Genomic DNA, 12,544 nt, shown 5'->3' on the forward strand with positions numbered 1-12,544 from the left:
TCAGTGAGATGTTGACAATGGCGTCTTCGTCGCCTTAAACGCATTCTTGACTAATACCATCTCATCGCGTCCAAAGGCAATTACCGCCCACGACTGTTACAATCAGTGTTAAAAGAAAACCTGATTTGCATCCTTACAGCGGCACTATTAGCGCCATTCACATGCGACAGGTGCGAAATTTGAACAGACGTCGTCTCTTAGATGTAGAAACAAGTCTTCCAATTTTTGCTTGTGTCGCAGGACTCCTTCTTGTTGCGATTTTTTCCGTCCGAGTATCTTCCTTTAGTCAAGTGTGAATCGTTACAAGAATTTTATTGTTGAAGTGATAAACCTGCAGTTTATTCCACAACTTGCAGAGTATCGCGTTGTCTGCAATGTGAAAGCCTCTGCTACGATTCTGTATCCGACGCTTGCCTCTTCATCTCTGCATACATCCGCTTAAACTGCTTTCTGTAGTCAAGTCGAGTCTTCCGAAATTTTTACCCCAATACTGCCCTCAGCTACTAAATTAAATGTTCCTTGATACCTCAGATGTGTCCTAGCTACTGTTCTCTTATTTGAGTCCATTTACGACAGTTCGGCTGTTACTTGATCTACCCATATAACCTTTAGCATTATCCTGCATAACCGGTTTTCAAAAGCTGTTCTCTTCATGTCTGTTTTGCTTATCTTCCGTATATGGATACACTGCACGTAAATACATTCTATAAATATTTCATTAGACTTAAGGGGGCAAACAGCACTAGGAGGTTCACAATTTCGTATTTATTATTGTATAAATTGTCAGCTTAACTATCCAAGAATACGCTGTCAAAATTTCAAAGCGAAATTCGCATTAGTTTGGATTTTATTGGCATAGAAGCGAAATCACATCGGTGAAAAAAGCAATTTGGTGACATACTATCATATTATATCCACGGATGAAAATCCTCGACACGAGTATTGCCCAGAGCAGACGACAGTTGGTGCGAGTGGCATAAACGAACAGCCCTTGAAATGGAACACGAACCGCACGCTACTCCATTGCACCCATACGTACAGAAGCAAGTTTTTCCAATATATGAAGATTTATCAAGGGATGAATTACTGGAGAGATGTTTAGGTGGCCGCACACAAATTGTGAATGAACGTTTTAATTCCACTATTTGACGATTAGCCCCTAAACACTTGCACTTTGGACTAAAAGTCATTGACTTGGCTTCGTATTTAGCAGCGGGCTTATTCAGTGAAGGAAATTCATAGCTTCTGATGGCCATGAACGAGGCAGGAATTGTAGTAGGTACGCAAACCTTCAATTATGCCGAAGAAACGGATAACCGGCAGAATCGTCGCAGGTCTTTAAAATCGAAGGAAGGTCGGAAAGCTCGGAAAGCACTGCTGGAAGAGCAGAACGAAGCCTCTGAGGAAGAAGAAGGATTGCTACATGGTGCCTGAATCGCGGATTGATCGTTAAGCATTTTGCATTATCGTTAACTTCCTTCAAATTCTAGTTTCCGAGAATTTACTTTTCAAACGCGTTTATCTCGAAATGATTTTTTCACATTTGCCTGCAGTCTAACGCAAAAAGTATAGAACCGATCATTATGAAAATTCATTGTATGATTCTTTATAAAATTACGAATTATATGAACCAACTTGTGAGATGATATCATGATTTTTAGGGTATTTCTCTTTGCATAATTAGAGGAAAAAAATCATGGCAATGGAAGTAACGCCTGCAAAATTTTTAATTTTCATTATTTTCACAAGCATTGAGATTCATATTCTTAGAAAATAAGTTATTAATATAAAATCAAAACCTTTTTGATTTCAGATGAAAATCGGAATGGCTACACAGCACCCAATTGGAGAACTATATTCACAACCCTAAGCGGACATCACAGCGTAACTTCGTTATTTTTGGCTGAAATTATTCAAAAAATTCTTAAAAACTGTTAGAAATATGAATGAAATGATATCAAAATTTGATTAACTGCTAATTCCAAAAAATCGTGTAAAACAGCCTCTTAATTTTGGATTCTCCACTTACATTGTTATTCAGTATTAATTTAATCATGTTTTCCATAAAACCTTTCTTGTTGTTGTCGGTCTGCATTTTGTATCGTGTTTACTTTTGCCAACGTTTGTTATGTTATGTTGCTCCACAACTAATAGAATTCATCTAATGCTTTGTGTGTCTCATTTTCCAATCTAAATCTCTTAGCGTCAGCTGCCCTATTTCCGTTGATGTCCATGTTAATTCCTCGATTCAGGATACTATCCCTTTTGGTCGCCCAACCTTCGATGTCAATCTCCGACATAGTTACAGTATTTCTGACACACCTTCTCCTTTTCCCTCGAGTTAAATTCCTGTTTCGTATTTTTTCCTTGTTCCCCTTTACTACTTCTTCTATAATTTTAATTTTAATGCCAATGAGTATTTGTAAGTTTTATATGATGTTATCTAAAACACAGATTTTCATGTATCAGCGTCAGACCCTAAGTAGCTACTACGTGAGTTTCTATCACTGATATCACCATACTCCCAGTACCTGACGACAGACGGAGCTCCAGTAGCAGGGGCAGAGTAGACTTACTCGCAGGACATATCAGGTTAGACCACAGAAATGTTATTCAACAGAAAGACAATAAAAGCTTGAAACTGAGAATTTCGATTTTTAACTTTTCACTGTGATAGAAAACAGATAAATCAGAAGTACATGAGTGTATATAGATGAGTTACAAAGCAATTAGTTTCAGTAATAGGTAAAAGTTATTTATCTATAAAATCCCAAATAGTAAATTTCTAGATTAGCTTGTTCCTTATAATAAATTAGCAGTGCAATATTAAGAATTACATTGATTTGTTTTATTACACTTTTTTCTCCTAAATGTACATGTCAACACATTTTTAATCGTATAATACAAAAAAATTATGTAGTCTTTGATGTAGTGTTCACAGATGGATACGTGTTGTATACAATTTTTTTATAATATTGTCTAACATATTAGCAATTTCGTAGGTGGATATACAGTAAATACAGGAGTTTTGAGAAGAACAGTGGACTTGTAAGACGGAGATGATTTTTGTTCGAACACATTGTGTTGTACAATCTAATGGAAGTTGTAACAATGCAATATAAATCAATAAAATGGTACGAAAAATTCAATGAAACATGAAGATATTTGTGGACCTCCCGTACCAGAATAATGAGAAATTAGAAACACAGAAAATAATACATATGCGACAAGACAGGCACATACTGAACAAATGTCTGAATTTATTTTTCAAGAATGCTTATTAGTATGAAGCCACTCAGCTGGCCATTTATTGCCTTTTATATAACAGTACGTATAATATTTCCTATTCTAATGTGTTAAAGTAATTGGATTAGGGTATTAACCTAATGAATAGTAGATAAATCTTTATTGTTACACTCGGTGATAATTCTCATTGGTTACAGAAACATTTGGGAAAGGGCACCATCTTTAGGTAGTATAGCTCATAAAAGTCACGTGTGTTGTACACAAACAGGACCACAGTGAAGGGTACAATGCCTTAGGATACGCAATGAAAAGGAAGGTAAAAAATAAAATAAATATACAGAAGCTGCTAAAAAGTGTGAAGACAATCACATGCATTATAATTGTATAGTGTAGTTTTGGAACTTGGATGCATTTTTTGGTGGCATTCTCCGGAATACATTTGGAGTCAGAACACAATATAAGCGTTGTAGAAGTCAGTAATTTAGATAATTATCTACTCACAATAAAAAACGAAAATTTGTGACATTGTACTGGGAATGTGTAATTTGTTTGTAGGTGGTCATATTCACCATTAGCTTCACCTAGATAGTATTGCTTAATGAAACTTTGTGTGTGTGTGTGTGTGTGTGTGTGTGTGTGTGTGTGTGTGTGTGTGTGTGTGTGTGTGTGGGTGTGTCTTAATGAAAATGATTGTTCATTAATGGCTATAAAACTATCCTACGCAAAGTAATGAAAATGGCGATTTAGAGTGTTAATTTTGCAGTAAATATTTTACTTTTATTGAGGAAACGTATCTTTCGTATTTCATCATAGAATTTTCTGCGACAGAATGTTGTATTAGGCAAGTTCCGGTTATAAAAAGATCCGGAGCAAAACCTTATTATGTTGTAGAAGATAAGGATAGCAGAACTGCAGACATTAAATGATGCAAACTCCTGCCTTCATGCCTTAGGGGTTCCACGTGTTGTATTGTCATGGTGTGTAAATCTTCCTTAGTACAAAATTACTGAGGCTTTTATTGCGGTTTGTTGACGCAGCGCCTGTAGCTACGCAAGAGTGACGTGTTAACTATCAACTTTCATCTTGATCTCCTAGACCGTTCTTTGTTTAATGATTTTTCTGACGTTTCGCCAGTGCGACTGCTAACACTGCCAAATAGCGCGAATTTTTGACAACGCCACACGCTTGTGGTAGCGAAACGTCAGAAAAATCATTAAACAGACGTTGGCCGAAGCTCACGAGAGGCAAGGCAACAGAAAATACATCACTCTTTCGCAGTTAAAGAGTAGGAAAAAGAAAAATGTTTATAAATCGGATAGTAAAAAAACTTACAGCATTTCACGAATAGGAGAACCACTCTTTGCTACAGTAAACGGAAATTTCACTGATAACGATATCTATTCACCTTTTTTTGCTTTTTAGATTACGCGACCGTGAACGCTCACAGTACTTTGCTTATTAGCTTTATTTTACGCTATATGAACAAGAGTCTTAACTTCTTTCTGATGTTATTGAAACCAATGAACTATAGCATTCATTCTTATGATAGCAGTGCTGGGTCATTACTAAATATTTTTGTTTTTAGCCAGTGCTGGAAGAGCAAAGTTTACGCATTCGTTAGCCATTGCAGAGCGAAGCACCCCGTTTCCAGGGACTTGTTTGATCTTCAGTGCGAATTGCAACACCAAACAGCTCTAGCACAAGAGCGATATCCATCATTTAAGTGCTGATTGAGACCGTCAGACACACAAAGGGAGACTTTACTGGAGTTGGGATTGCGAGAAGCAGACGAGGCTCCAGAGGGGCGCAGAGCGGCTGTTGGCGGCAGCCAGGGGCTGTCCTGCACTGCGCATGCGCCGTCGAGCGTACTCACCCGCGCCTTGGGCGTCTGCTTCAGCCCGATGGCTGGCTGGCTGCGGTTGCTCTGCAACACGACAAACACACTCGTGTCGGTACACATACAAACAGGAAGCACGCCACTTTACACGTTTCGTAGTTTCACAAGGTTAACTGGTCTCATAAAATCAAACAGGTCTCCAGAAAATAAGTAGATCTATATATTTTAGGTAGGATTGGAATACAGGGATCAGAAGAAGAAAATAAACAACAGACAGAAATTTGCTATAGCAAACCAATTTATTGAGAGAATCACTGAGTCAACACGAAATTCAGTAAATCTTGTAAGTAGGCTGTTTAGTTTTTTTTATTGGTAACGCCGCCACCATGTAGCGCTCTGTACGAAAATCACTGGCTGTGCCGTGTGCAGTCTGTGGCTGGTTTGCATTGTTGTCTGCCATTATAGCGTTGGGAAGTTGGCTGTTAGCGGCGCGTAGCGTTGCGCAGTTGGAGGTGAGCCGCCAGCAGTGGTGGACGTGGGGAGAGAGATGGCGGAGTTTTGAAATTTGTAAGAATTGGTGTCACGAACTGATATATATATTATGACTATTAAGGTAAATACATTGTTTGTTCTGTATTAAAATCTTTCATTTGCTAACTATGCCTATCAGTAGTTAGTGCCTTCAGTAGTTTGAATCTTTTATTTAGCTGGAAGTAGTGGCGCTCGCTGTATTGCAGTAGCTTGAGTAACGAAGATTTTTGGTGAGGTAAGTGATTTGCGAAACGCATAGGTTAATGTTAGTCAGGGCCATTGTTTCGTAGGGATTTTTGGAAGTCAGATTGCGTTGCGCTAAAAAATATTGTGTGTCAGTATAAGCACAGTCTTGTATAAATTGTTCTAAGGGGACGTTTCATATGTCGACCCTTAGCCAAGGATACCTCACTGGAATCTTCTGATTTCTTCTTGTAGTTTGTGTAGTTAGTGTAGCCTTTGTTTATTGCTAGCGCGTAATCATAGAGAGAAATTCCTTTGTAGTTACAGTCTTTCATTGTTGTACAGTAAAACAGTTGTGGCATGCATGTAGATTTGCACAAAGTATTTCGCAGCTTCGCTTGCAATTAACTAGATATTATTTTCAGTGCTATGTTAATGTGTTCTCTTATTATTGCTCTTCAAATTGTGCTTTTATGTGTTATCGTGTGAAATATTGTGACAATAATGGCGTGTGAAAAACGTAACACTAGGCTCCAAAGTAAACTGAGAAATAATAGTGACGACGAGCGTCGCTTATCAGCACCACTGTGTAGTGAATTAACAGACATTCGAAGTTGTAATTTGGTAATTGTGCATAGGGAAATGGAGCGGGCGGCAAATAATGGTGTAGACAATGAAACAAGCAGTGAACAGGGAACAATTATCGATCGATCAGACGGCAACAGCTCGCCTCAGGAATCCGAAATGACAGAACACAATACTGCAAATACTGTAGACTTAGGTTATGGGTCCTCACCGTTTTCTCAAATAAGTCAAGACACATTTTCTGCCTATCAAAATGTAAATGTTGCCGGTGAAATTGCACTGCCAAAAAGCATAGAAAAAACATATTCCAGACACTAATACATTATTATTGCAATTAATGCAACAAATGGAACAAAATCAGAAACAAATGGGACAAAAGCTTCAAAAGTTAGACACAATGGAACAAAATCAGAGACAAACACAGCAAAAGTTAGACACAATGGAACAAAATCAGAGACAAACAGAGCAAAAGTTAGACGCAATGGAGCAAAAGCTTCAAAAGTTAGACTCAGTGGAACATACGCTTGAACAAACACGTGAAGATTTAACTACTGAATTACATAAAATCGAATCGAAATGTCAAAAAGTCTGTAATGACGTAAAAACACAAATTTGTGAGCATTTCCAAACTATTTTTTCGCGGCATGAAAATGCATTACAGAATCACGAAGCAGCCATAAAAGAACTGCAAACAATTGTTCATGAAAATCATGACACCTTGCAAGCTAAAATTGACTCAGTTGCATCTACCGATTCGGTTACGCAACTTGCAAAAACTCAAGAAAACGTAAAGGACACAGTAGATACTCTGAAAATTGGTTCAGAAAGACACATGGAGGACATTAGTTCATTATCAGAGAAAGTAGTTGAACTTTCGGATCAGCTAAATAATTTATCTACGAAGGTAGATGATAATCTGAATGACACAAAACCGGTAGTCTTTAATGACACAGAAGAGTTCGAACAAATTAGGAAATTCAAACAAAATCAGAATCAAATCAATACGCAGCACCAAAGAGAAATCCGGGAAGTACAAGATCAGCTGACACAGGTAATGCAAGAATTACGTATTTCAGAGGACTCTCGCACACCAATACAGGAAGAGGGACATAAAAATACGGAACCGCCACAAAATAATAACACAGGGCACTTTGGAGATTATGAAAGAAATTGGAAAAGTACACCGAATTTTGAGATGGAACCGCCGAAACGACGTAACAATGACCGACATGCGACCCGCCGACACGATGATTTTGACTATAAGCTGTTCATTGCTACACGTAAATTCAAAACATTTAGGAATTCTGGCAACGACATTCATCCACAAGCGTGGCTACATCAATTCTCTCATTGTTCCCCCCCCCCCCCCCCCAACTGGTCATTAGAGCACAGATTAGAATTTATGTGTGGCTATTTAGAGAATGAACCAGCTGTAAGAATGCGATCGGTCATTCACGATTGCCACAGTGAAGGAGAATTTTACCATGCCTTCCTCTCAGCATATTGGTCTCAAGCCACACAAGACCGAGTAAAACATGGCATCATAATGATGAAAAATTTCGAACAATCTGAATTTTCAAGTCTTGTGAAATATTTTGAAGACATGTTACATAAGAATCAGTATCTTTCAAACCCATACAGTCCGTCAGAACTCATCCGCATTTGCTTAATCAAATTGCCTGAACATTTACGGCATATTATTTTGGCAGGCCGTTGCAAAGACGACATTGAAGCTTTTCAGGGACTCTTACAAGAACTAGAAATTGACACTGACAATCGCGGAACGCGAAAACAGGAACACAACAATTACAGGTCACATCCGTCGCAATTCCGCGATGAAAGAAATAATAACTGGACGCGACAAGGCTATTCTCACAACACAAATCGTGACCAAAACAGACTCCACCCGTATGACAACCGTTGGCAGAGTAGTAATTATTACAGGGAAAGATCACCTCTCCGCAGTAGTGACTATCACAGAGACAATCAGAGAAACAGACAATATGGGAACCAAAATAATTATTATCAAGGGAGACGGAATAACTTAAGACGCAACGGTCTAGCGCGCAGTTACGATTCAGAGAGAAATTCTCCACCACGTGACCGACAAGAAAGAAACTATGAAATCTACCGACATGACGACACACGATGTGATCGTAACGACAGACCTGAATTGCATCAGAACGCGGAATTCAAACAGACCAGGGCCCTCTCGACAAGGTGAATTTGTAAAAGTTAGGTCTCCAAATCCCAATAACGACGCGCGCCAACAAAGACAAAATAGGCAATGACTCATACCGCTGGCAGCCACAAAACGTACTTATGAAACTGACGACGCAGCTGCCGTAGCTAGTAATTACGTTAAAATGGAAGACATTAGGGACATCTTACTCCAGGAACAGGACGTAAAACATAACAACATTGCATATCCTGTGATTCACATTACAGTAAATGACGTAAAATTTACGGCAGTACTTGACTCAGGCAGTCCCATTTCAGTAATTAGTGAAACAGCTTTTAGCAAATGCAACAAATCGAACGATTGCCCCACACTTCCGTTACGCAAGATTAAATTACAAGGTGCAGTCATTGGAAAAAGTGTAGATGTACGCCAACAAACCAACTTAGAATTCTTTTGTCAAAGCCACAGCTTCTCTATGAACTTTCTTATTGTTCCATTATTGTCGACGGAAATTATACTGGGAGTAGACTTTTTGAATGAATACAAAGCAATCTTAAACTTTCACGATGCTGAAATAAGTTTAGAGAAAGAAGGTAAGTCAATAGCTTTGAAATTTGAAGATTGGCTCTCAAACCATGACGAGGAAATTAATCGGCTTTACCTTCTGTTAGACAACAGTTCGGAATTTTCTACGGAACTAGACACTAACAGTCGCTCTGCAAGTACTGACAGGGATGATATCGACGGCACAATTGAAACTAATGAGTTAATTCAGAATAAAATTCAAACAATTGAGAATTGTAATGACACTGATAGGCAGGACCTTTATGAGATTTTACAAGCACATTCCACAGTTTTTACTCACAAAACAGGAACAATCAAGGGATTTCAATACCAATATCGTGTTCGTGAGCATACTAAATTTTGTGTTAGACCATACGTAATTTCAACACATTATAGGGACAGTGTTAGAACAGAAATACAATCTATGCTTGACGAGGGCATTATTGAGCATGCAGTAAGCTCATACAACAATCCATTACATGTTGTTGAGAAGAAAAATGGATCGATCAGGCTTGTCTTAGATTCGAGACAAATCAATACTATCATTATTCCTGAAACAGACAGGCCGCAAACGTTGGAAGAACTTCTTCAAAATTTTAATGGTGTAAAAGTGTTGTCTTCCATTGATCTCAGATCCAGCTTTTATCAGATCGAACTTCATCCAGAATGTAGAAAATACACAGCTTTCCTTTGTTTCGGCGTTTGTTATCAGTTTCGGAAACTTCCTTTTGGTTTGAACATTTCCTCGGCAGCATTCATTCGCGGGCTAAATTCTATATTACATGAGCTCTTAAAACGTCACATCACCTTATATGTGGACGATATTCTGATAGCAGAAGCCTCATGGGAACAACATAATCGCATCCTCAACAGCGTGTTACATATTTTTGCAGAATCTGGAATTACAGTTAACTTGGAAAAGTCTGAATTCGGTATAACAAAAGTGAAGTTTTTGGGACATATTATTTCTTCTGAAGGCATTCAGCCGGGTCCTGAAAAGTTAGAAGCAATCTGAGCCATTCCAGTTCCATCCACAAAAAAACAAGTCCGCAGTTTTCTAGGTCTTGTAAATTTTTACCGTCGTTTCCTGAATATGTAAATTCTAGTTACACCAAAACTTTGTTCTCTCACTGGAAAAAATACTATTTGGAACTGGGACGAACAAACACACTTGGAATTCAATTCTTTGAAAGAATCGCTACTTAACGCGTCAATACTAGCTCATCCAGATCTGTCACAAGATTTCTGCCTTAGCACGGATTCTTCTAAAGTCGGTCTTGGTGCCCATTTATTTCAAGAAGCCATAGAAAATGACACTACCGTTCAGAAAACCATTGCTTTTGCTAGCCGAGTGCTAACAAAATCTGAAGAAAATTATTCCGTTACTGAATTAGAAGCTTTAGCTATCGTTTGGGCATTTAACAAATCCCGTTTCTTTCTTTATGGTAAGCACGTAAAAGTATACAGTGATCATCGTGCATTACAATTTCTTATGTCTTCAAAATTAAATCATGACAGGTTAAAACGTTGGGCATTGTTTCTGCAAGAATTCCACTTCACAATAGTCTACATTCCCGGCAAGGAGAACATTGTTGCGGACGCACTGTCACGCGCACCGGCTGGGCTTGAGAAAAGTAACGCAGAAAGCAACCTCGAGAAAAATTTCAGTATTCTTTACATTCAGAAAATCGCCTTTGAAAACTTCATCACCACATCTTTAAAGGACATTGCTCATGAACAAGATAAAGATCCGATTTGGAAAGACATCAAAAGTAAATGGCATGAAAAGACATACACACAGATTCGGCATTATTATCTGGTTAGAAACAACATACTGTTCAAACGATGCTCTGTTGATGACAAGCTATGGGTACTTTGCATTCCAGACGATTTTGTTAATAAGCTCATTTGGTACATTCATTTCAGCTATGCACATTTTGGTCCACGAAAATGTTATCATATTCTTCGAACGACTTGTTATTTTAACAATATGGAAAAGAGAATTCGAAGAGTCTTGTCTATTTGTAAACTTTGTCAAAAGGCGAAACCATCTACTGTCTCGCATCGTGCTCCATTGTTTCCTATCATTCCTTCTAAATTAAAAGAATTTGCTGCTGTTGATCTCTTGGGACCGCTTGTTAGAACATCTAATGAATTTTCGTACGTTCTAGTCGCTGTTGAACTTACTTCAAAATTTGTTTCTTTCATTCCGTTACGTAAAGCCACTGGACGGTCTGTATCCATCGCCTTTGTTAAAAATTTCTTACGTGAAGTTGGACACGTTATTAAAGTCATTTCAGATAACGGACCGCAATTCAGATCTGCTGTTTGGTCACGCATGCTTCGTAACCATAAAATCAAATCTGTTTTTATTTCATTGTACTCACCACATTGTAACCCGTCTTAACGGATTATGAAAGAAATCAATAAGCTTTGCAGACTTTATTGTCACAGAAAGCATCAGCATTGGGACAGATATTTACACTTATTTCAAAACGTGCTGAATGAAATGCCTCATGACTCCACTGCTTTACCACCTGTTCTTGTACTGAAGAATAAAGAACCACCGAACAGAATCAGAGAGCTTGTACCTTTTCCGAATACGCGTAAACTTCGACACAAAGACATTATTGACTTGGCTATTAAAAATATAAATTCTGCTGCAGACAAAAAGAGAAAATTACACGGTATAGCAAATGCAAAGAAATTATATATTGGTCAGAAAGTTCTCATTAAAGCTCATTCATTGTCACATAAGAAGAAACACTTGAGTCACAAATTCTTTCTAGTTTACAATGGACCTTACAGAATCCGACGTATACCACATGATAATTGCGTTGAAGTTGAAACTCTGCGTACTAGGAAGAGTAAAGGTTTACACCACATTTCACATGTAAAACCGTTTATTGAAATATAGTCTGCTTTTTAACTTTGTCTTTGCCATAAAACATTTCACTTCACATTTCTAGTATGCTTTGTCACACTGAGAAACTGTTAACATGCAACAATGTTTTGAAGTTAACTATACAGTCTAGAACCTAGGGAACATTTTTAAACAGAAATTACGAATGCATTGTTATAGTGAACAGACGACACAGTGTTGTTATTTGTACATTCTTGCTTGTTAGTTGCACGATTACGTAACGACTATAAGGCTTACATACTTAGAACATATACTGTTAATGAGGTTTTAATGCAACATTTTGGTTCAGCTGAAAAGACATTCTTTATTTGAAGTACTTTCTGTGAGATTAAAGATGACTTGGCGTTTGGTTTCTTTGATAGCTACACGATTATATCACGACGCTACTAATGTGTGACACAATTTACATTGTGCTTTTGCGGTGTATCTGTTTTATATCTGCACAGTTTTTCTGAATTATTCTGGAAAGTAAAACATGTTTTAGTGGTAACTT

At 37.9% G+C, this 12,544-nt stretch overlaps 1 protein-coding gene across 1 annotated transcript in view; it reads right to left on the reverse strand.

The window, feature by feature from the left end:
- Positions 1-12,544, reverse strand: part of LOC126299008 (ras-GEF domain-containing family member 1B-like) — a 2,459,283-nt gene that overhangs the window by 1,814,648 nt on the left and 632,091 nt on the right. Inside the window, exon 5 of the mRNA XM_049990678.1 lies at positions 5,120-5,170. Coding sequence (XP_049846635.1) covers positions 5,120-5,170 — 51 coding nt within the window. The remainder of the gene's footprint in view (positions 1-5,119; positions 5,171-12,544) is intronic.

The sequence above is a fragment of the Schistocerca gregaria genome, chromosome 1, assembly GCF_023897955.1.
Source record: "Schistocerca gregaria isolate iqSchGreg1 chromosome 1, iqSchGreg1.2, whole genome shotgun sequence".
In the NCBI taxonomy this organism is placed as follows: domain Eukaryota; kingdom Metazoa; phylum Arthropoda; class Insecta; order Orthoptera; family Acrididae; genus Schistocerca; species Schistocerca gregaria.